Source organism: Mesoplodon densirostris, chromosome 19 (assembly GCF_025265405.1).
Source record: "Mesoplodon densirostris isolate mMesDen1 chromosome 19, mMesDen1 primary haplotype, whole genome shotgun sequence".
In the NCBI taxonomy this organism is placed as follows: domain Eukaryota; kingdom Metazoa; phylum Chordata; class Mammalia; order Artiodactyla; family Ziphiidae; genus Mesoplodon; species Mesoplodon densirostris.
This window is the reverse complement of record NC_082679.1, coordinates 3,452,150-3,469,458: the sequence shown is the minus strand read 5'-3', so window position 1 is coordinate 3,469,458 and position 17,309 is coordinate 3,452,150. Positions and strand designations below refer to the sequence as shown.

The window sequence follows — 17,309 nt, the reverse complement described above, 5'->3', positions numbered from 1 at the left end:
TAGCGGCGGGGCGGTGGGAGGCTTGGTGCTGGCTGGGAAGGCGGGGAGGCGGCCCCCGGGGGGCATGCCGGGAGCCTCCGCTGTGGGCAGACATCCCACATCCACCCACCCGCCTCCAGACCCACTTGCCCGTGCCTCCTTGCCTCCCTCTGCTCCAGGCCCAGCGCCCCGGGAAAGCAGCCTCAGCAGCTTGCCGGGGCCCAAGGTCTTCCAACCTGCAGGAGGGGTTGGCTTCGGGGGGGAGGGTTGACCCCCAAACCCTGCGTTTCATTTCATACCCGAGCTTCTGAGTGAGGGGGAGGGGGGACACCTGTGGTATGGGCCTCGCTGCTCAGGTGGGTGACATGGGTGACAGCCAGGCTGTGGCAGGAGGGGAAGAGAAAACATGGGCATGGTTCCCCCCAAGGCATTTCACTGGGGGACTGGGGGGCCCTGGTGTTTCTGGGGGGCTGGGGCGTGGCAGGGAGGAGGGGCTGGCTCCTGGGGCTGGGAGTGGGGTCCTCTTGCCTCTGGGAGGGTGTTGGCCAGAGTAGGGGAACCTGGTCTCTGCCGGTGCGGGAGGGAGCGTCTCAGTGTTTGCTCTGAGAAGACTGCATTGGGGGTTGGTGTCAGGAGGTGTATGAGCGTCCTGCGGATGCCCTAACACAGTATCGCAAACCTAGTGGCTTAAAACCATGCACAGGGGCTTCCCTGGTGGCACAGTGGTTAAGAATCCACCTGCCAGTGCAGGGGAAACGGGTTCGAGCCCTGGTCCGGGAAGATCCCACATGCCGCGGAGCCACTTAAGCCCATGCGCCACAACTACTGAGCCTGCGCTCTAGAGCCCACGAGCCACAACTACTGAAGCCCGCGCGCCTAGAGCCCGTGCTCTGCAACGAGAAGCCACCGCAGTGAGAAGCCCACGCACCACAACGAAGTGTAGCCCCTGCTCGCCGCAACTAGAGAAAACCTGCGCATGGCAACAAAGACCCAGCGTGGCCATAAATAAATAAATAAATTTATTTATTTATTTATTTGAAAAAACCCCCAAAACCATGCACAGGGATTGTCTCGCAGTTCTGGGGGTCAGAAGTCCAAGATGGGTCCCACGGGCTAAAGTCAAGGTGCTGCTTCTGGAAGCTCTAGAGGGAATCTGTTCCCATGCCTTTTCTGGCTTCTAGAGGTCTCCCAAATTCCCTGCCTTGTGGCCCCTTCCTCCGTCTTTAAAGTGCATCGCTCTGCCCTCTGCCTCTGTTGCCCCTTCTCCTTCTGACCCCGACCCTCCTGTCTCCCTCTTATAAGGACTCACTTCGTAATCCAGGATCATCTCCCCCTCTGAAGATCCTTAACTCCACCACACCTACAAAGTCCCTTTTGCCCCAAGTCGCACAGTTGCAGGTTCTGCAGGTTAGGACGTCCGCGTCTTTGAGGCGGGCACAGAGGGAGAGGCTTGGCCCCAGTGATGGCTCCTCCCGGGCTCCGCTCAAGGCTACGTTAACTGGGCCAGTGGTTGCAGCCACTGAGGCTGAGCCTGGGGCTGCCCCCAGCATGCAGGCAGGGAGAGAGACACAGAACAGCGTGGGCTTCCCCTGGGGCTCCCCAGTGCCTGACACGCTGCACCTCGGTGAGGCCCCCTGCCCCTGGGCACTCACAGGAAGGCATCAGTGTCCCTATTTCCCGAAGGAGAAACTGAGGTCCGGGCACACAGTCACCCAAAGTCACAGGCAGCTGAGCTGGGGGATTTAACCCACATGGGGAAAACAACCCTTAGGAGGGAAACTAAGAACTTTCTAAAAGCTCTCATAGTTGTTAAATACTAAAGTATATTATTTCTAAGATCTATTATAAATATCCTTTTTGTCCTCTGAATGATACCTTGATAAAATTATCAGCAGCAAATTATAAAAGACTCTGGCTCAAGAAGAGAATATACATAGGAGTCCTTCCTCCCACCCCCGGCCAGGCGGCTTGTTCCCTGACCAGGGATTGAACCTGCACCCTCAGCAGTGAAAGCGCGAAGTCCTAACCACTGGACCGCCAGGGAATTCCCAACATAGGAGTCCTTTTGTTTATATATATTTATATGTATATATATATATTTATTTATTTGGCTGCACCAGGTCTTAGTTGCGGCATGCGGCATCTAGGTCCTTGACCAGGAATCGAACCCGGGCCCCCTTCATTGGGAGCGCAGAGACTTAGCCACTTCCACTAGGGAAGTCCCAAGGAGTCCTTTTGAAATGAGAGCTACCAAATGTGATACAGTGTAATGTTAGGGAATAATTTTTAAAAAAACAAAACAAAACTCACTGCCCCCACTTGGGAGATCCTGTGTCCTGATTCCAGCTTCCATTACCTCACTGGTAACACTGGGATGAGAAGGTAGCACAGAGGGGAGAGTCTCCAAGCTCACACAGCGAGTCAGTGGCAAGGCTGGGGTCTGAACTTCAGACAGCATATGCCCGAGAGCAGGCCTTTGCTTCCCAGGCCCCCTCACCATCCAGCAGTGCCGAAGGCAGCATCGGCACAGCGGTGGCATCCCGGTGGGCCGTGGCGGTGGCAGAGGCCCAGCCAGGTGCAGGGCTCAGGGTGGGGACCACCAGGCAGAGGTAGCCAGAGGTCCAGTCCCTTGGGAGTGTATTGTGAGCTGCAGTCGGTGAGGCCAGCAGCAGCGGGTGGGCCGGACGCCAAGTACCACCCGTGCGCCTCACCACAGCCGAGGACAGGGCAGCGTGGACACAGGTGTGGGGACGTGACGGGCCCCCTGCGCTCCGCCCCCGGCCCCCGCGCCTCTCCGTTCACCAGCTCTGGTATTGTCTCTCCATCCCCCTTGCTGTCTCCTCCTCTGCCCTCTGGCTCTCCTGCCCCTCGCTGGGTTGTCTGCAGCCCTCTCCTCTTCACTGTGTCTCTGATGACGCCTCCCACCACTCGTGTGCTTCTGGCTTCTCTCACCGTCTCTGTCCCTTTCACCACCTGTCGAGTGTCTCTCAGACTTTGACTGCCTCTCTGCCTTGGTCTGGGCAGATGTGTGTGTGTGTGTGCGTGTGTGTGTGTGTGTCCTGGACATACGTGGGGTGTTGTGGGTTGGCATGGAAGGTTTCCTGTCCTGTTGCTCTCAGGCCCAGAGGGGAGGGCCCAGGGTCCCTTGGCAAGAGGCTAGGAGGGGAGTAGACCCCCAGGTCTCTGGAGGATTGGAGGTCAGAGCTCAGGCCCCAGGACAGGCCAGGGGCCACCCCTGCATGGCTGGGGCATGACCTTCGCTAACCTGGCTCCAGGAGTGGGCTGACATCCAAGCCATCAGGAGCCAAGGGCAACATCTGCTGGCCAGCTCTGTCCCACCGCCAGACCAGCCTGGAGTACACTGGGGGCCACCGGCCGGCCGGCAAGGTCTGCCCTGGGGATGTTCCACCAGGGGGCGCCAACGTCCCAGGCTGGCGCTGGGACTCCCCGCTGGAGTGTCCTCAAGGTGTGGCCCCCACTTTTTGAGCCCTTCTCCCCCTCTTTTCGATCTTGATAAGAGTTGCTCACAGCTGGGGGCTGGCTTCATCTGATGTTTGTTGAGGACCTGCACCTGCAGGTATGAGAAGGTATTCACAGGCTCCTTTCTCCTATCCCGGCCCTTGGAATTGGGGGTGGGTGGGGCGCATGTAATCATTCAACAAACATTTATGGGGACTTCCCTGGTGGTCCAGCGGTTAAAACTCTGCGCTCCCAATGCAGGGGGTCAGGGTTAGATCCCTGGTCAGGGAACTAGATCCCACATGCTGCAACTTAGAGCCCGTGTGCCGCAACTAAAAGATGCCGCATGCCGCAACTAAAAAAAAAAAATAAGAGGGCTTCCCTGGTGGCGCAGTGGTTGAGAGTCCGCCTGCCGATGCAGGGGACACGGGTTCGTGCCCCGGTCCGGGAAGATCCCACATGCCGCAGAGCGGCTAAGCCCGTGAGCCATGGCCGCTGAGCCTGCGCGTCCGGAGCCTGTGCTCTGCAACGAAGGCCTCAACAGTGAGAGGCCCGCGTACCGCAAAAAATAAAAAAAAAAAAATAAGAGATCCTACATGCCGCAACGAAAGATCCTGCTCGCTCAAGGAAGATCTTGCGTGCTGCAACTAAGGCCCAGTGCAGCCAAATGAATAAATTTTTTTTAAAAAAGCATTTATGGAGCACCTACTGTGTGCAGAAGCTGTGGATGCAGTGGTGAGCAAGACAAGCACCGTCTGTCCCTGTAGGAGTCTGGGAGGGAGACGTCTGTAAACAAGAAATTATGGTTCCGGATGTGCTGTGAGGATACTGAGACTGGACAGTAAGTTGGAGGCCGGATGGGGCAGGGGTGCTACTTCAGTTGGAGAGGCCCTCTATGAGAAGGTTATAATTGTCTTGCAACCTTAATGGAAGAGGTAGTAGCCAGGAGCTTCCCAGGCAGAGGGCACAGCAGGTGCAAAGGCCCTGAGGCAGGAGCAAGCTTGAAGGGAGTGAGAGAGGGAGAGTGATGGGAGGAGGTGAAGTCAGAGAAGTGGATGGGGGCCAGACCCGCGGGGCTTTGTAGACTAGGCAGGAGTTGTGTCATGAGGGCAAGAGTGATTGGGAGCCATGGCGGGTTTGGGACAGAGGTAGTTCCCGGAGCTCAGGGCCCTGCCCCAAACCTCCTTTGCAGGCCTCGCTGACCCTGCCCCTACATCCCTCTCCAGTGTGGGGAGGGGGAAACTGAGGTGACAGGGCCAGGCTGGGAGCCCAAACAAGGCTTGTCCCTCCTTGCCTCCACCCTGCTCCTATGCTGCCTCTCTTCATCCGGTCCAAGAGGGTCTTTGTTCCCCATAAAATTTGTTGCAAAAATGTACAGGTGGCAGGTTCCTGGTGTCCCCAGCCCATAACTCAGAGGGGCCAACACTGTCGTATTTGTTTTACATCTTTTCTTCTGAGAAGAGCGATGGGCTGAATCATGTCTTCCCAAACTCATGTGTTGAAGTCCTAACCACCATACCTCAGAATATGACTGTATTCACAGATAAGGTCTTAAAGAGGTAATTAAATTAAAATGAGGTCAGTAGAGTGGGCCCTACTCCTATATGACTAGTGTCCCTAAAAGAAGAGGAAATTTGGACACAGACAGGTGCAGAAGGGAGACCATGTGAGGACACAGGGAGAAGGTGGCCATCTGCAAGCCAAGGAGAGAGGCCTCAGGAGAAACCAACCGTGCTGACATCTTAATCTCAGACTTCCAGCCTCCAGAATAGAGAGAAAATAACTTTCTGTTGTTTAAGCTACCCAGCCTGTGGCACTTTGTTATGGCAGCCCGAGCAAACCAACACAAGAAGTGTATTTGTTATCTGTGCTGCATAACAAATTACCACAAACACAGTGGTGTAAAACAACATGCATTAATTTTCTCACAGTCCCCGTGGGTCAGGAGTCCAGGCACCACAGTTGAGCTGGGTCCTTAGGTCAGGGTTTCACAAGGCTGCAATCAAGGTGCAGGCTGAGGTCGGGGTCCTCTTCCAAGCTCGCATGGCAGAATTCATTTCCTTGCATCTGTAGAACCCTTGGAGGCTGGTGTCTTCAAGGCCAGCAGGAGAATCACTGATATTCCACTGCTCTGACCTCTAGACCCAGTTTTAAAGATCTCACCTGATTAGATCAGGCCCACCCAGGAAAATCTTCTTGTATTAGTCAGGGTTCTCCAGAGAAACAGAACCAATAGGCTCTATCTTTATCTATCTATCTATTTATCTATCTGTCTATCTGGAGAGATTATATATATTACATATAGAAAGACATCTAGGAAATTCCCTGGTGGTCCAGTGGTTAGGACTCCACGCTTTCACTGCTGAGGGCCTGGGTTCCTCAGCAGTGAATTAAGATCCCGCCTGCCACGCAGCCAAAAAAACAAAAAACAAACAGAGGGGTCTGTTTTCTCCACACAGATGGGACCCTGTGAACTGTCCTCTTCCAGGGAGTCTGCCCTAGTTTCCCCCCAGGCTGGGTGAGGGGTCTCCTCTGGCTCCCATGCCCTGGGCAGCCTCCATGGGCTTCTGACACGTACGTGAGACCCACTAGATAGGCCTTGGATGGAGCCGGACCCTGGGGCTGGAGACACTCCCAGTTAAGTCCCTTCCTGGTTGCAGGAATCACTTCCAGCTCTGGCCAAGAACCTTCAGAGAGCCTTTATTTACTGCCCCGCCAACCCCAGTGAACTGAGGAGGATGCTCCTTCCACGTGGAGAGGCCTGGCAGGGCAGGGCAGGCTGGGGCACCCCATGAGAGCCCCTAGAGATGCTGGAAAGGAGCATCCTCAGTCTGTGGGAGGCACAGGCTGGCCCCTTGGTTCCTTCTTCCTGGGACAGCTGACAGCTGTGACCTGGGGACTTCTCTTGCCTGCCCCCTACCCTCCTCCCCACTTAAAGTGTATCTCTGCTCTTTTTGCTCCACTTATGTGAAAAAGGATATTTTATTTTATTACTTATTTATTTTTTATTGGAGTATAGTTGCTTTACACTGCTGTGTCAGTTGCTGCTGTACAGCAAAGTGTATCAGCCATACGTATACATATATCCCGTTTTCTGGATTTCCTTCCCATTTAGGTCACCACAGAGCACTGAGTAGAGTTCCCTGTGCTCTACAGTAGGTTCTCATTAGTTCTCTATTTTATACATAGTACTGTGTATATGTCAGTCCCAATCTCCCAGTTCATCCCACCACCACACCCCACCTTCCCCCTTGGTATCCATATGTTTGTTCTCTACGTCTGTAGGATATTTTGTTTTTAGTCTCTGGCCTTGGGAGTCCTGTCTTTGCCCCAGACACCTCCTCTGGGGGGTTGGGTGAGGGCTGCTCCAGGGAGAGGTGTCCCCAACCCCGATCCTATCTTCTCCAGTGAGTGCAGGCTGTGCTGTCACCAAGGTGTTGGACTGAGTGGCCAAAACCAGAATCAAATGTCCACACAGCAGGACACCCCCCACTTCCAGAGGGAAGGGAGGCTGGCCGAAGGGCTCAGGTGTCTGGGGTCCGGGAGCACTGGTGGGGGCACGGTGAGTGGGACCTCAGCCCCCTCCACGCTCTGTAATCAAAGTGGGCAGGGCCCAGACTCTGGTCCTGGATGAGCCACCTTGGAGCTGGACTGCCCCAGAAGCCTGGCACACGTCCCCCACTACCTGGAGTGTGGCTGGTAGGGATGGGTGAGGGAGAGTTGGGAAGAGGGAAGGGCCAGGCTCCCCAGTTCCTTCCAGGGTTCTCCTCTCCTTCGACTACTTCCTTGGGATGGGGGTGCAGACCTTGCCAATACTTTTGGCTGGGATGGGGTTAAATGCAGAGATACCCCCACGTGCACACAGGGCTTGTGGGACGTGAGTGACAACCTTGGGCCCAGGGAAGTGTTGGGTAGGTAGTCTTGGCCACCTTCAAAGACTGCAGTCCCCACTCCCATCCCTGTCCCCCATGGGAAGAATGGTTCACCTGGCTGGCAAGGCAGGGGGCTCAGAGGGACTGGGGCTGGATGGGATGCCTGATCTAGTAGGAGGGGTTGCGAAAAGTACCTGGGGCGGGGTGGTGTTGGCCAGAAATAAGAATGTCTGGGGGGACTTCCCTGCCAGTCCAGTGGTTAAGACACTGCGCTTCCACTGCTGGGGGCGTGGGTTCAATCTCTGGTGTTTGATCCCCAATCAGGGAACTAAGAACCCGCGTGCTGCGTGGCGCGGCCAAAAAAAAAAAAGGATGCCTGGGGACTGGACAGGCGTATGTCCAGATGTTTGCTTAGTCCCACATCAAGCCTTCACCCACTGCCCCAGCCCTGGACATGCCCCCACGCCCATCTCTCCTGCTGTATTTTTTCTCTGAGACGCTTAGTGGCACATAGCATGCGATAAGGGCTATTTATTATGTCTTGTTTATTGCCACCCTTCACCCTCTGTAGATTTTGTAAACTCACTGGGACCGAACTTTTGTTGCCCCCTCCCAAGCCCCCGTTGCTATGTCCCAGCTTCTAGGGCAAGATCTGGGGAGGGTCCTGGGTAAGGACTGAGAGTCTGGACACTACAGAATCTGGACTGGGTGCCTCTGATAACTTTCTATGATATCTGTGTCAGCTGCAGAGGACTCCACATACAAGGCTCCATGAGAGGTCCAGCTCAGGGATGGATGGGGGGACAACCCCTCTTCCCGTCCGTGTCCCCGGAGAGCCAGACCCGATGTTAGCGTCCCATCACTCACCCCACAGGGCTGTTACTGCTGTCTTGAAAATGAGCCTGTCAAATCTGCACGACTTTTTTTTTTTTTTCCTCCCCAAAGAGGCACCAGGCCCCGAGAGTGGGAGCCAGTTGCTCATAGGGGATCCTCCCTCCATCCCCAAGCCTCTGTTAGCGGCCAGAGCCTGATGTGTTGAGGAGCCTTGGATACAGACCCCAGGGGGAAGGCCCTGCAGGTCTCTCCTCTTCCTAGCTTTCCCCTCTTTACTCCTTAACAGCTCAGAACTCTCCTCAGGTGTCCCTCCCCCACCCCACCCCTGCCCCGCCGCCCCCAGTGCCTCTCTGGCAGCTTCGTTTCTGGCAGGGGAGGTGAAAGCTGAAGTGAGAGGAACGTTTGGGCTGAGCTGGAAGCCAAGGGTTTTATATGCATGAATTCACTGGAGGTTTCATAAAGACCCTGCCGGGCAGGGACAGGTCCATCAGCTCAGATCACGCCTGAGTCCCAGCCTGCCTGGGGGCCTTGGGAAACTGTATGGGAGGCTGTAAAAATTCCCTCATTCAACAGAGTGCCGTCTGCTTCTGATTAAGCCCCTTGTTGGTTGTTGGGACGCCTGGGTGGCAAAGTCAGACCCCATCCGTCTGTCCTAGAACAGAGATGAGTGCCGCTGAGCATGTAATGGGACCCCACCTAGCATAGGGGCTTCCCAGTAGTTGAGAAGGGACGGTAAGGGTAGCCGTCAGGCTGAAGAGGATTGCCTTTGAACAGTGGCTCTCAACCAGGGGACCTGCAGCCAGGTCTGGAGACGGCTGTCATAACGTGTGGTGGAGGGGAGCCGGGTGGCGAGGAGGGCTGTTGACCTCTAGTGGGTTAGGGTTAGGCCACTATGCTGCTAGCCACCCTACAAGGCACAAGACAGACCCCACAGTAAAGAAAGACCCGCCCAAATGTCACCAGTGCCATGGTTGAGAAACTAGTTGGGTGACCCGCAGAAAAGTCAGTTTGACTTAGAGGCCGAGGCTGGTGAGAGCTGAACATGGGAAGGAGGGAGAGGGGATTCAGGACAGCCCCGTTTTCCCCTAAGCCCCCAGGCTGCGAAAGAGGCAGGGGTCCCTGGTGCCCTGGGCAGCCCCCTGCATAGCAGGGCCCAGGTTCCCCAACAGCCGAACTAGCAAGAATGCAACAGACGCCCGGGAACCGCAAGCACGTGGTACCTTTGCGGGGCAGGAAGCACTGCGGGCCTCAGTTTCCCCAACGGGGGAAAAAATGGGAGCCCCGAGGGCCTGGGCGCGGGGCCAGGCCAGGAGTGACCACATCCCTGGTGGGCGACGCCTGCTCGGGAACCGCGCTGCTGGGGAGGATTCTATCACAGACGAGAGGGAGTCGATGCTAATAAAGGGGAACGTGCGACCCTGCGTCCCGACCCAGCTTCCCCCGGCCTTGGGCCGACCCCCGCGACCGCTGCAAGGACCGAGTGGTCGGGGTCCCGAGAGTACTACAACTCCCAAGATGCCTCGCGCCGCCTGCGCCAGGAAGGGCTGCCACAGCCGGCGGCCAATGGGGGGTACGGAGGCGGGGCCTTTGCGCACGTGGCGTCCTGACGCACTGACGGCGACGTCGGGGTTTGTGTGCGCGAGAGGCCGCCGATAAAGGTTGGGTGCCTCGCGCCGGGGGCCGTTGGGAGGGAGCGTGCCCCCGCCCCCTCCCCGGCCCCCACTCCTACACCGCCGCTGCCGGGGCCCCGCCTTCCCATCGATCCCCGCGGGAAGGCCCTGGGTCTCCCCAGCTCATTCCCCGGTCGGGGCCGCAGGTGAGAGACCGGAGGGGCGGGGGTGGGGGAGGGACCGGAGGGCGGAGACGCTGGGGAAAAGGCGAACGTGAAACCGGAAGGGATGCCTTAAAGGGAAGGGCGCTACTTCACCTCCGACTTTTGTCCACCGGGCCGGCTCCGACCCCTTAAAGGGCAAGGGGCTGCTTTTTAAAGGGGCGGGGCAGGTTGTGCAGTTTATAAAGAGCTTCCCGCTTCCATCACCCCCCGCCTCCCACCCCCCCCGAGAATAAATTGTGTCTTTAAAGGCCGGTGACAGTGTCCCAGATACTGAAAGAAAAGCTTCTGAATCCTAGTGGCTTCAAAGCAGTCCCTAGTTTAGCTCAGAAAAGGTGGAGATGGTTGTGCAGGAGCAAGATCCTCTTAAAGGGGAAGTCGGGCCTGATGGAAGGGTGTGGCCCGGTCTTTTGAAGAGGGTGCTCTTTACCAGATAAGATGGGTCCCGGCTCTTTCAGAGCACGGATGTCTCCTGTTTAAGGCATGCCGGCCTTCTGAAAGACACGTGCAGCTTCCTGGGATAGCCTCTTAAAAGGACTTGCTTACATTTTAAAGGGGACTCTCATCTTTTTAAAGGGAATCTTTATGGCTTGTGCAAAGGGATGCCCAGCTTTCTTTCATTCAAGATATGTTCACTGAGTACTCACTCTGTGCCAGGTATTATTCTAGGCGCTGGGATGCAACAGTGAACAAGATGCCACTAGCATCTAGTGGACCGAGGCCGGGGATACTGCTAACCAACTTGCAATGCAGGAAACAGCCCCCTGTCCAGCTCCAACCTCAACAGTGCTGATGCTGGGAAACTCTGATTATAAAGTAGGTTAGAAGGTGATAAGCCCTATGGAGGAAAAAAAAATAAGTCAGGGAAAGAGAATGCGGCATGCTGGGAGGGGTTGCAGAGTTAGGTAGGGTGGTCAGGGAATAATTCCCCAAGATGACATTTCAGCAAAGACTTGGAGGTGAGGGAGGGAGCTTACTGGATATTGGAGGGAAGGGGGTACTAGGCAGGGGCCTGTGTGGGGCCCCAGGTGGGAGTGGGCATGCCTGACCCGGCCCTGTGACCAGAGTGCTCTGAGGGTTGGAGAGGCTAGCAGGACAGTCAGGGAGGGAAGGAAGCCATAGGCCGTGGGAAGTCTGTAGGTTCTTGTAAGGAATTCGTTTTCTGCTCTCAGATGGGAGCAGTGGAAGGCTTTAGCACAGAGGAACGAAATGGTCTGTCTGTGTTGGCAGTTCCCATTCAGCCTCTGTGTTGGGAACAGACTGGGGGTAGGAAGAGTAAGGGTGGAAACTAGGAGAGCTGTCAGAAGGCTGTTGCAGTTGCCCAGGAGGGAGATGTTGGTGCCCTAGAAAAAGGTGGTAATGGGGGACTTGGTGGGAAGTGGCCAGATTCCAAGGATGCTCCTGCTGGAATAGGGGAATCAGCTGACGGACTGGTCATAGAGAGTGAGCGAAAAAGAGGAGGTGAGGATGCCCTGGGACTTTTGGCCTGAGCAAAAATAAAGGTGTTTTTGGAGATGGAGCAGACTGGGAGTGAAAGAGATATTTGCGGGGGACAGAGAGGGGAGAGAGCAGGAGCAAAAACTGGAATTAGGTTTTGGGCATGTTAAGTTTGAGGTGTCTATTAGGCATCCAAATGGCATAGTCTAGCAGGGGTGTAGGTTTCAAAGGACAGGTATCAAGTGGAGATCAATTTTGGAATTGTCCAAGTTATAGATTGCGAAGTCCCAGGAGTGGGTGAGGGCTTCTAGGGAGAGTGTGGATACAGAATAGGAGGGTTGACAGAGCCCTGGGCTCTCCTACATTCACAAGTAGGACTCGCACCCGAAACTGAGAAGGGTGGCAGGTGAGCAGCGCGGTATCCCAGAAGCCAAGGAGACTGGTTTAAGGAGAGAGAGAATAAGGCGTCCATTGACCCCTGAGCAGAGACCACTGGATTCAGCAACTAGGAGGCCATGAGTGGAGGGGGCGGGGGGGGGATCTGATTGACAGGGTTTGAGATGGGAAAGAGTATGTATTGATGGTACTTTTTTTTTTTTTTTTGCGGTACACGGGCCTCCCACCGTTGTGGCCTCTCCTGTTGTGGAGCACAGGCTCAGGACGCACAGGCCCAGCGGCCATGGCTCACGGGCCCAGCCGCTCCGCGGCACGTGGGATCTTCCCGGACTGGGGCACGAACCCGTGTCCCCTGCATCAACAGGTGGACTCTCAACCACTGCGCCACCAGAGAAGCCCTTGATGGTACTTTTAAGTTGCTTTGCTGCAAGGAGACAGAGGGAAATGAGGCCATAGCTGGAGGAGGAAGTGGAGTGAAGGGTTTTTTGTTTTTTTAAAGATGGGAGGGCTTCCCTGGTGGCACAGTGGTTAAGAATCCGCCTGCCAATGCAGGGGACATGGGTTCGAGCCCTGGTCCAGGAAGATCCCACATGCCGTGCAGCAGCTAAGCCCGGGTACCACAACTACTGAGCCTGTGCTCTAGGGCCTGCGAGCCACAACTACTGAGCCCACGTGCCACAACTACTGAAGCCTACACGCCTAGAGCCAGTGCTCCACAAGAGAAGGCACCGCAATGAGAGGGCCGCGCACTGCCACGAAGAGTAGCCTCTGCTCGCCACAACTAGAGAAAGCCCACGTGCAGCAATGAAGACACAACACAGCCAAAAAAAGCATTTTTTTTTTTAAGTTTTAAAGATGGGAGACCTGGCTTGTGGGTACACAGATGGGAACGGTCCAGGAGATGTGGAGAATCGCTGTAGGTGGGAACGGAGGATCGCCGTAGGTGGGAAGTCAGAGACTTTAGGCCCAGAAGTAGGCAGGTGGGAAGGGATAGTGCAGGGTTTCTCAACGTCAGCACCACTGGCATTTTGAACTGATCGTTCTTTGCTGTTTGGGGGTTGGGGGCGGTGCTGTAGTGTGCATCGTAGGACATTGAGCAGCATCCCTGGCCTCTGCCCACGAGATGCCAGTGGCACCTGCTCCTCCAGTCGACAGCCAGATAACCAGGACAGTCTCCAGGCATTGCCACATGTCTGCTGGGGTGGAGGGCGTGGTGGTGGTGGTGGTGGTCGAGGGAGCGTCCATTGCCCCATTGAGAACCACCAGTGTAGTTGTTGGAAGATGGGAATGTTCTCTTCTGGTTGCTTTTATTTTCTCAGCGACAAGATCAGTGGCAGGGTCACCTGCTAAGAGCAAGAGGGGATAGGAGAGAGATTTGAGGGGAAAAGAAACATGGCAAGTATCACCTGGTGGGGTGGGTGAACGGACCAGAGAAATGCAGCATGAGCAGTGCAGGGTGTCGGGGAGGGAGCTTTGAGATCCTTGGGCATGAATGCAAAAGGAAGCTGAGGCCAGGCAGTTTCCAGTCACCAGCAGCATCTGTGCTGGATAAGGGGGGCAGTGAGGGTGTGGATGAGGGGGCGGCGGACGCAGAGCCCACAGGGTCAGTGGGTGGTAGACATGGTGGAGCCGAGGGGTTGTGGGTTAGGGTCCCAAGAGGGAGTGGTGGAGCAGGATGGGTGGTGGATGTGGTGGAGCCGAGGGGTTGTGGGTTAGGGTCCCAAGAGGGAGTGGTGGAGCAGGATGGGTGGCGGTGGAGAGCGGATGCTCACAGAGGCTTTGTCTGTAGTGAAAGGTTTGGGGGATGGCAGTGGAAGCGGGTATTGAGGCAGGATGCGGATGAGGTCTTTAGAGGGACCAGAGGATCCAAAGCGCGGTGCTAGAGACCCCAGCCTTCTTCAAAGACACTGCCTGTCTTTAGAGGGACTGAGCATAGCCGGAAAGGCAGTACCTGGCCTCATAAAGGCCACGTCCAGTGGTCCAGCCTCCCGGAGGAGATGGCCGGCAGGTGGGGGCAGTAACCAGCTCCTCCCAATTTGACATAAGTTTCCCTTTTAGCACCCAAAGCCTTCCATCGTGGGCAGCCTCTCCGGCCAGTGCTGACCTGGACTATAGGAAGCCGTAATCCTAAAGGATGTGTCCCGTGCCTCTTACAGGGCCAGCCCATGGGTTTGGGGTTGAGATAACCCGGTGTGTGGGCGGAGGTGGGAGAGACCACCCGCCCTCGCCTGACCCGGAATCCCTCCTCAGGTGTGATGGTCGGCTCCCACGCAGACATGGCGCCGGCCTCTACCGCAGAGGGGGCCGGGGAAAAGCCAGGCCCCGCGGCTCCTGCCCCCACGGCCCAGTATGAGTGTGGGGAGTGCGGCAAGTCCTTCCGCTGGTCGTCCCGGCTCCTGCACCACCAGCGCACGCACACGGGCGAGCGGCCCTACAAGTGCCCCGACTGCCCCAAGGCCTTCAAGGGCTCCTCGGCCTTGCTTTACCACCAGCGGGGCCACACGGGCGAGCGGCCCTACCAGTGCCCCGACTGCCCCAAGGCCTTCAAGCGCTCGTCGCTGTTGCAGATCCACCGCAGTGTGCACACTGGCCTGCGGGCCTTCACCTGCGGCCAGTGCGGCCTGGCTTTCAAGTGGTCGTCCCACTACCAGTACCACCTGCGCCAGCACACGGGCGAGCGGCCCTACCCCTGCCCGGACTGCCCCAAGGCCTTCAAGAACTCGTCCAGCCTGCGGCGCCACCGGCACGTGCACACGGGCGAGCGGCCCTACACCTGCGGCGTGTGCGGCAAGAGCTTCACGCAGAGCACCAACCTGCGGCAGCACCAGCGCGTGCACACGGGCGAGCGGCCCTTCCGCTGCCCGCTCTGCCCCAAGACCTTCACGCACTCGTCCAACCTGCTGCTGCACCAGCGCACCCACAGCAGCGCCGCCGCCCCCGCCGCGGGCGCCGCCCCCGCCCCTCCGCCGCGGGAGCCCGGCGGCAAGGTCTTGGTCTCGGAGGCCTACCTACAGCGGCCCCTCCAACCCCCCAGCCCGCCGGCGCCCCCGCCGCCCGCGCCCCCGCCCGTGGTGCCCGAGCTCTTTCTGGCCGCGGCCGAGACCACGGTGGAGCTGGTGTACCGCTGCGACGGCTGCGAGCTGGGCTTCGGCAGCGAGGAGCTGCTCTTGGAGCACCAGCCCTGCCCCGGGCCGGAGGCGCCGCCCCCGCCCGCGGACGCGCCCTCGGAGCCGCGGAAGGCCGACCCTCCCCCGCCGCCGTCACTGTCCCCGCCGTCCCCCCTGCCGCAGCCCCCTCCCGCCGCCGCTGCCCCTGGCTTCGCCTGCCTCCCCTGCGGGAAGTCTTTCCGGACGGTGGCCGGCCTCTCCCGCCACCAGCACAGCCACGGGGCGGCCGGCGGGCAGGCGTTCCGCTGCGGCAGCTGTGACGGCGCCTTCCCGCAGCTGGCCAGCCTCCTGGCGCACCAGCAGTGCCACGTGGAGGAGGCGGCGGCCGGGCGCCCGCCCCCCCAGGCCGAGGCTGCCGAAGTCACCTGTCCCCAGGAGCCGCTCGCCCCCGTCCCCGCCCCGCCCGCTCCCGCGCCCGCCCCGGCTTCCGCAGAGCGACCCTACAAATGCGGCGAGTGCGGCAAGGCCTTCAAGGGTTCATCGGGGCTGCGCTACCACCTGCGGGACCACACGGGCGAGCGGCCCTACCAGTGTGGCGAGTGTGGCAAGGCCTTCAAGCGCTCGTCGCTGCTGGCCATCCACCAGCGCGTGCACACCGGCCTACGGGCCTTCACCTGCGGCCAGTGCGGCCTTACCTTCAAGTGGTCGTCGCACTACCAGTACCACCTGCGGCTGCACTCGGGCGAGCGGCCCTACGCTTGCGGGGAGTGCGGCAAAGCCTTCCGCAACACGTCGTGCCTGCGGCGCCACCGGCACGTGCACACGGGCGAGCGGCCCCACTCCTGCGGCGTGTGCGGCAAGAGTTTCGCCCAGACCTCCAACCTGCGGCAGCACCAGCGCGTGCACACGGGCGAGCGGCCCTTCCGCTGCCCGCTCTGCCCCAAGACCTTCACGCACTCGTCCAACCTGCTGCTGCACCAGCGCACCCACTCGGCCGAGCGCCCCTTCGCCTGCCCCATCTGCGGCCGCAGCTTTGTCATGGCCGCCTACCTGCAGCGGCACCTGAGGACGCATGCCCCGGCCAACGCCGCTTCTGGCCCCGCAAACCCCGGCGCCGGCCCCCAGCCCCCTGCCCCACTGGCTGCCGCCCCAGCCCCGTCCGCCACCCAAGATGTCCACGTCCTACCCCACCTCCAGGCCACGCTCTCCCTAGAGGTGGCAGGAGTCACGGCCCAGGCCCCGCCCCCCGGCCCAGCAGCCCCCAACTCCCAGACGTTTCTCCTGGTGCAAACTGCTCAGGGCCTCCAGCTGATCCCCAGCAGCGTCCAGCCCCCCACACCCCCGCCTCCCCCCGCCCCCCCCAAGCTCATCTTGCTGCCCTCCTCCAGTACTGGTGGTGGGGGCAGCGGTGCAAGGCAGGGCCCACGGGCAGTGGGGAAAGCTGGGCAGGGGGCTGGAGTAGTCTGGCTGCCAGGCCCTGGGGGGCTAGGGGTGCAGGGAGGGAGCAACACCGGGGCCAGCGCGGGGGCACAGAGCCTCATAGTTCTGCAGAGTGTGGGGGCTGGGGAGGCAGGGCCGCAGGAAGTGAGCGGGGTCCAGCTCCAACCCCTTCGGCCAGCCCCGGAACTGACCACGGTCCAGCTCCAGCCGGCCCCGGAGGTAACCACGGTCCAGCTCCAGCCGACCCAGGAGGTGACCACGGTCCAGCTCCAGCCTGTAACGGGTCAGCTGTCCAATCCCAGTGGGGGAGCCACTGAGGCGCCTAATCTGCTGGTGGTTCAGAGTGGGGCAGCAGAGGAGTTGCTGGCGGACCCCGGCCCGGGGGAGCCCGGTGACGGTGAGGCCAGCACTGGTGTGGTCCAGGATGTGCTCTTTGAGACGCTGCAGACCGAGGAGGGGCTGCAGAGTGTCCTGGTGCTGAGCGGGGCTGATGGGGAGCAGACCCAGCTGTGTGTGCAGGAGGTAGAGACCTTACCCTCGGGGCTGGCTGAGCCGCCAACCCCTGGCCCGCCGGGACAGAAACTGCTCATTATCCGCAGTGCCCCGGCCACCGAGCTGCTGGAGACTGGCAGCGTTGGGGGAGGCGCCGCTGCGCTGCAGCTGCTGGCCCCACCACCACCTGGCCCAGGCGCTACTCCCGCGGGCGTCCCTGCGGCTCCTGCCTCCCAGATGGTACAAGTGGTCCCTGCAGGAGCTGCACCTGGGGGCATGACCCCACAGGGCCTACCCTCCATCCAGTTTGTCCAGACTCTGCCCGCAGTCCAGCTGGTGCACACGTTTTGAGTAGAACCACTGGTACCCCTTCCCGCCCCACACAGAGTCCCAGACTCACTGTCCGCCTGGGCTGGGCTGAGCTGGGGGGAGGGGAACTGCAGGCTGGGCTTGCTAATAAAG

The 17,309-nt window shown here is 59.0% G+C and overlaps 1 protein-coding gene across 8 annotated transcripts in view; it reads left to right on the top strand.

The window, feature by feature from the left end:
• The window catches only part of ZNF628 (zinc finger protein 628), a 27,686-nt gene extending 10,377 nt beyond the window's left edge, over nucleotides 1–17,309 (top strand). Inside the window, exons 1-3 of one of the 8 annotated variants that reach the window (XM_060085193.1) lie at nucleotides 9,788–9,960; nucleotides 10,633–10,791; nucleotides 14,059–17,309. In XM_060085193.1, the coding sequence (XP_059941176.1) occupies nucleotides 14,064–17,198 (3,135 nt within the window). In that variant the 5' untranslated portion in view covers nucleotides 9,788–9,960; nucleotides 10,633–10,791; nucleotides 14,059–14,063 and the 3' untranslated portion in view covers nucleotides 17,199–17,309. Of the gene's footprint in view, nucleotides 1–9,785; nucleotides 9,961–10,632; nucleotides 10,792–12,056; nucleotides 12,214–13,866 lie in introns of those variants that run through there. The other 7 variants (XM_060085192.1, XM_060085196.1, XM_060085197.1 and 4 more) reach the window with 7 other exon arrangements.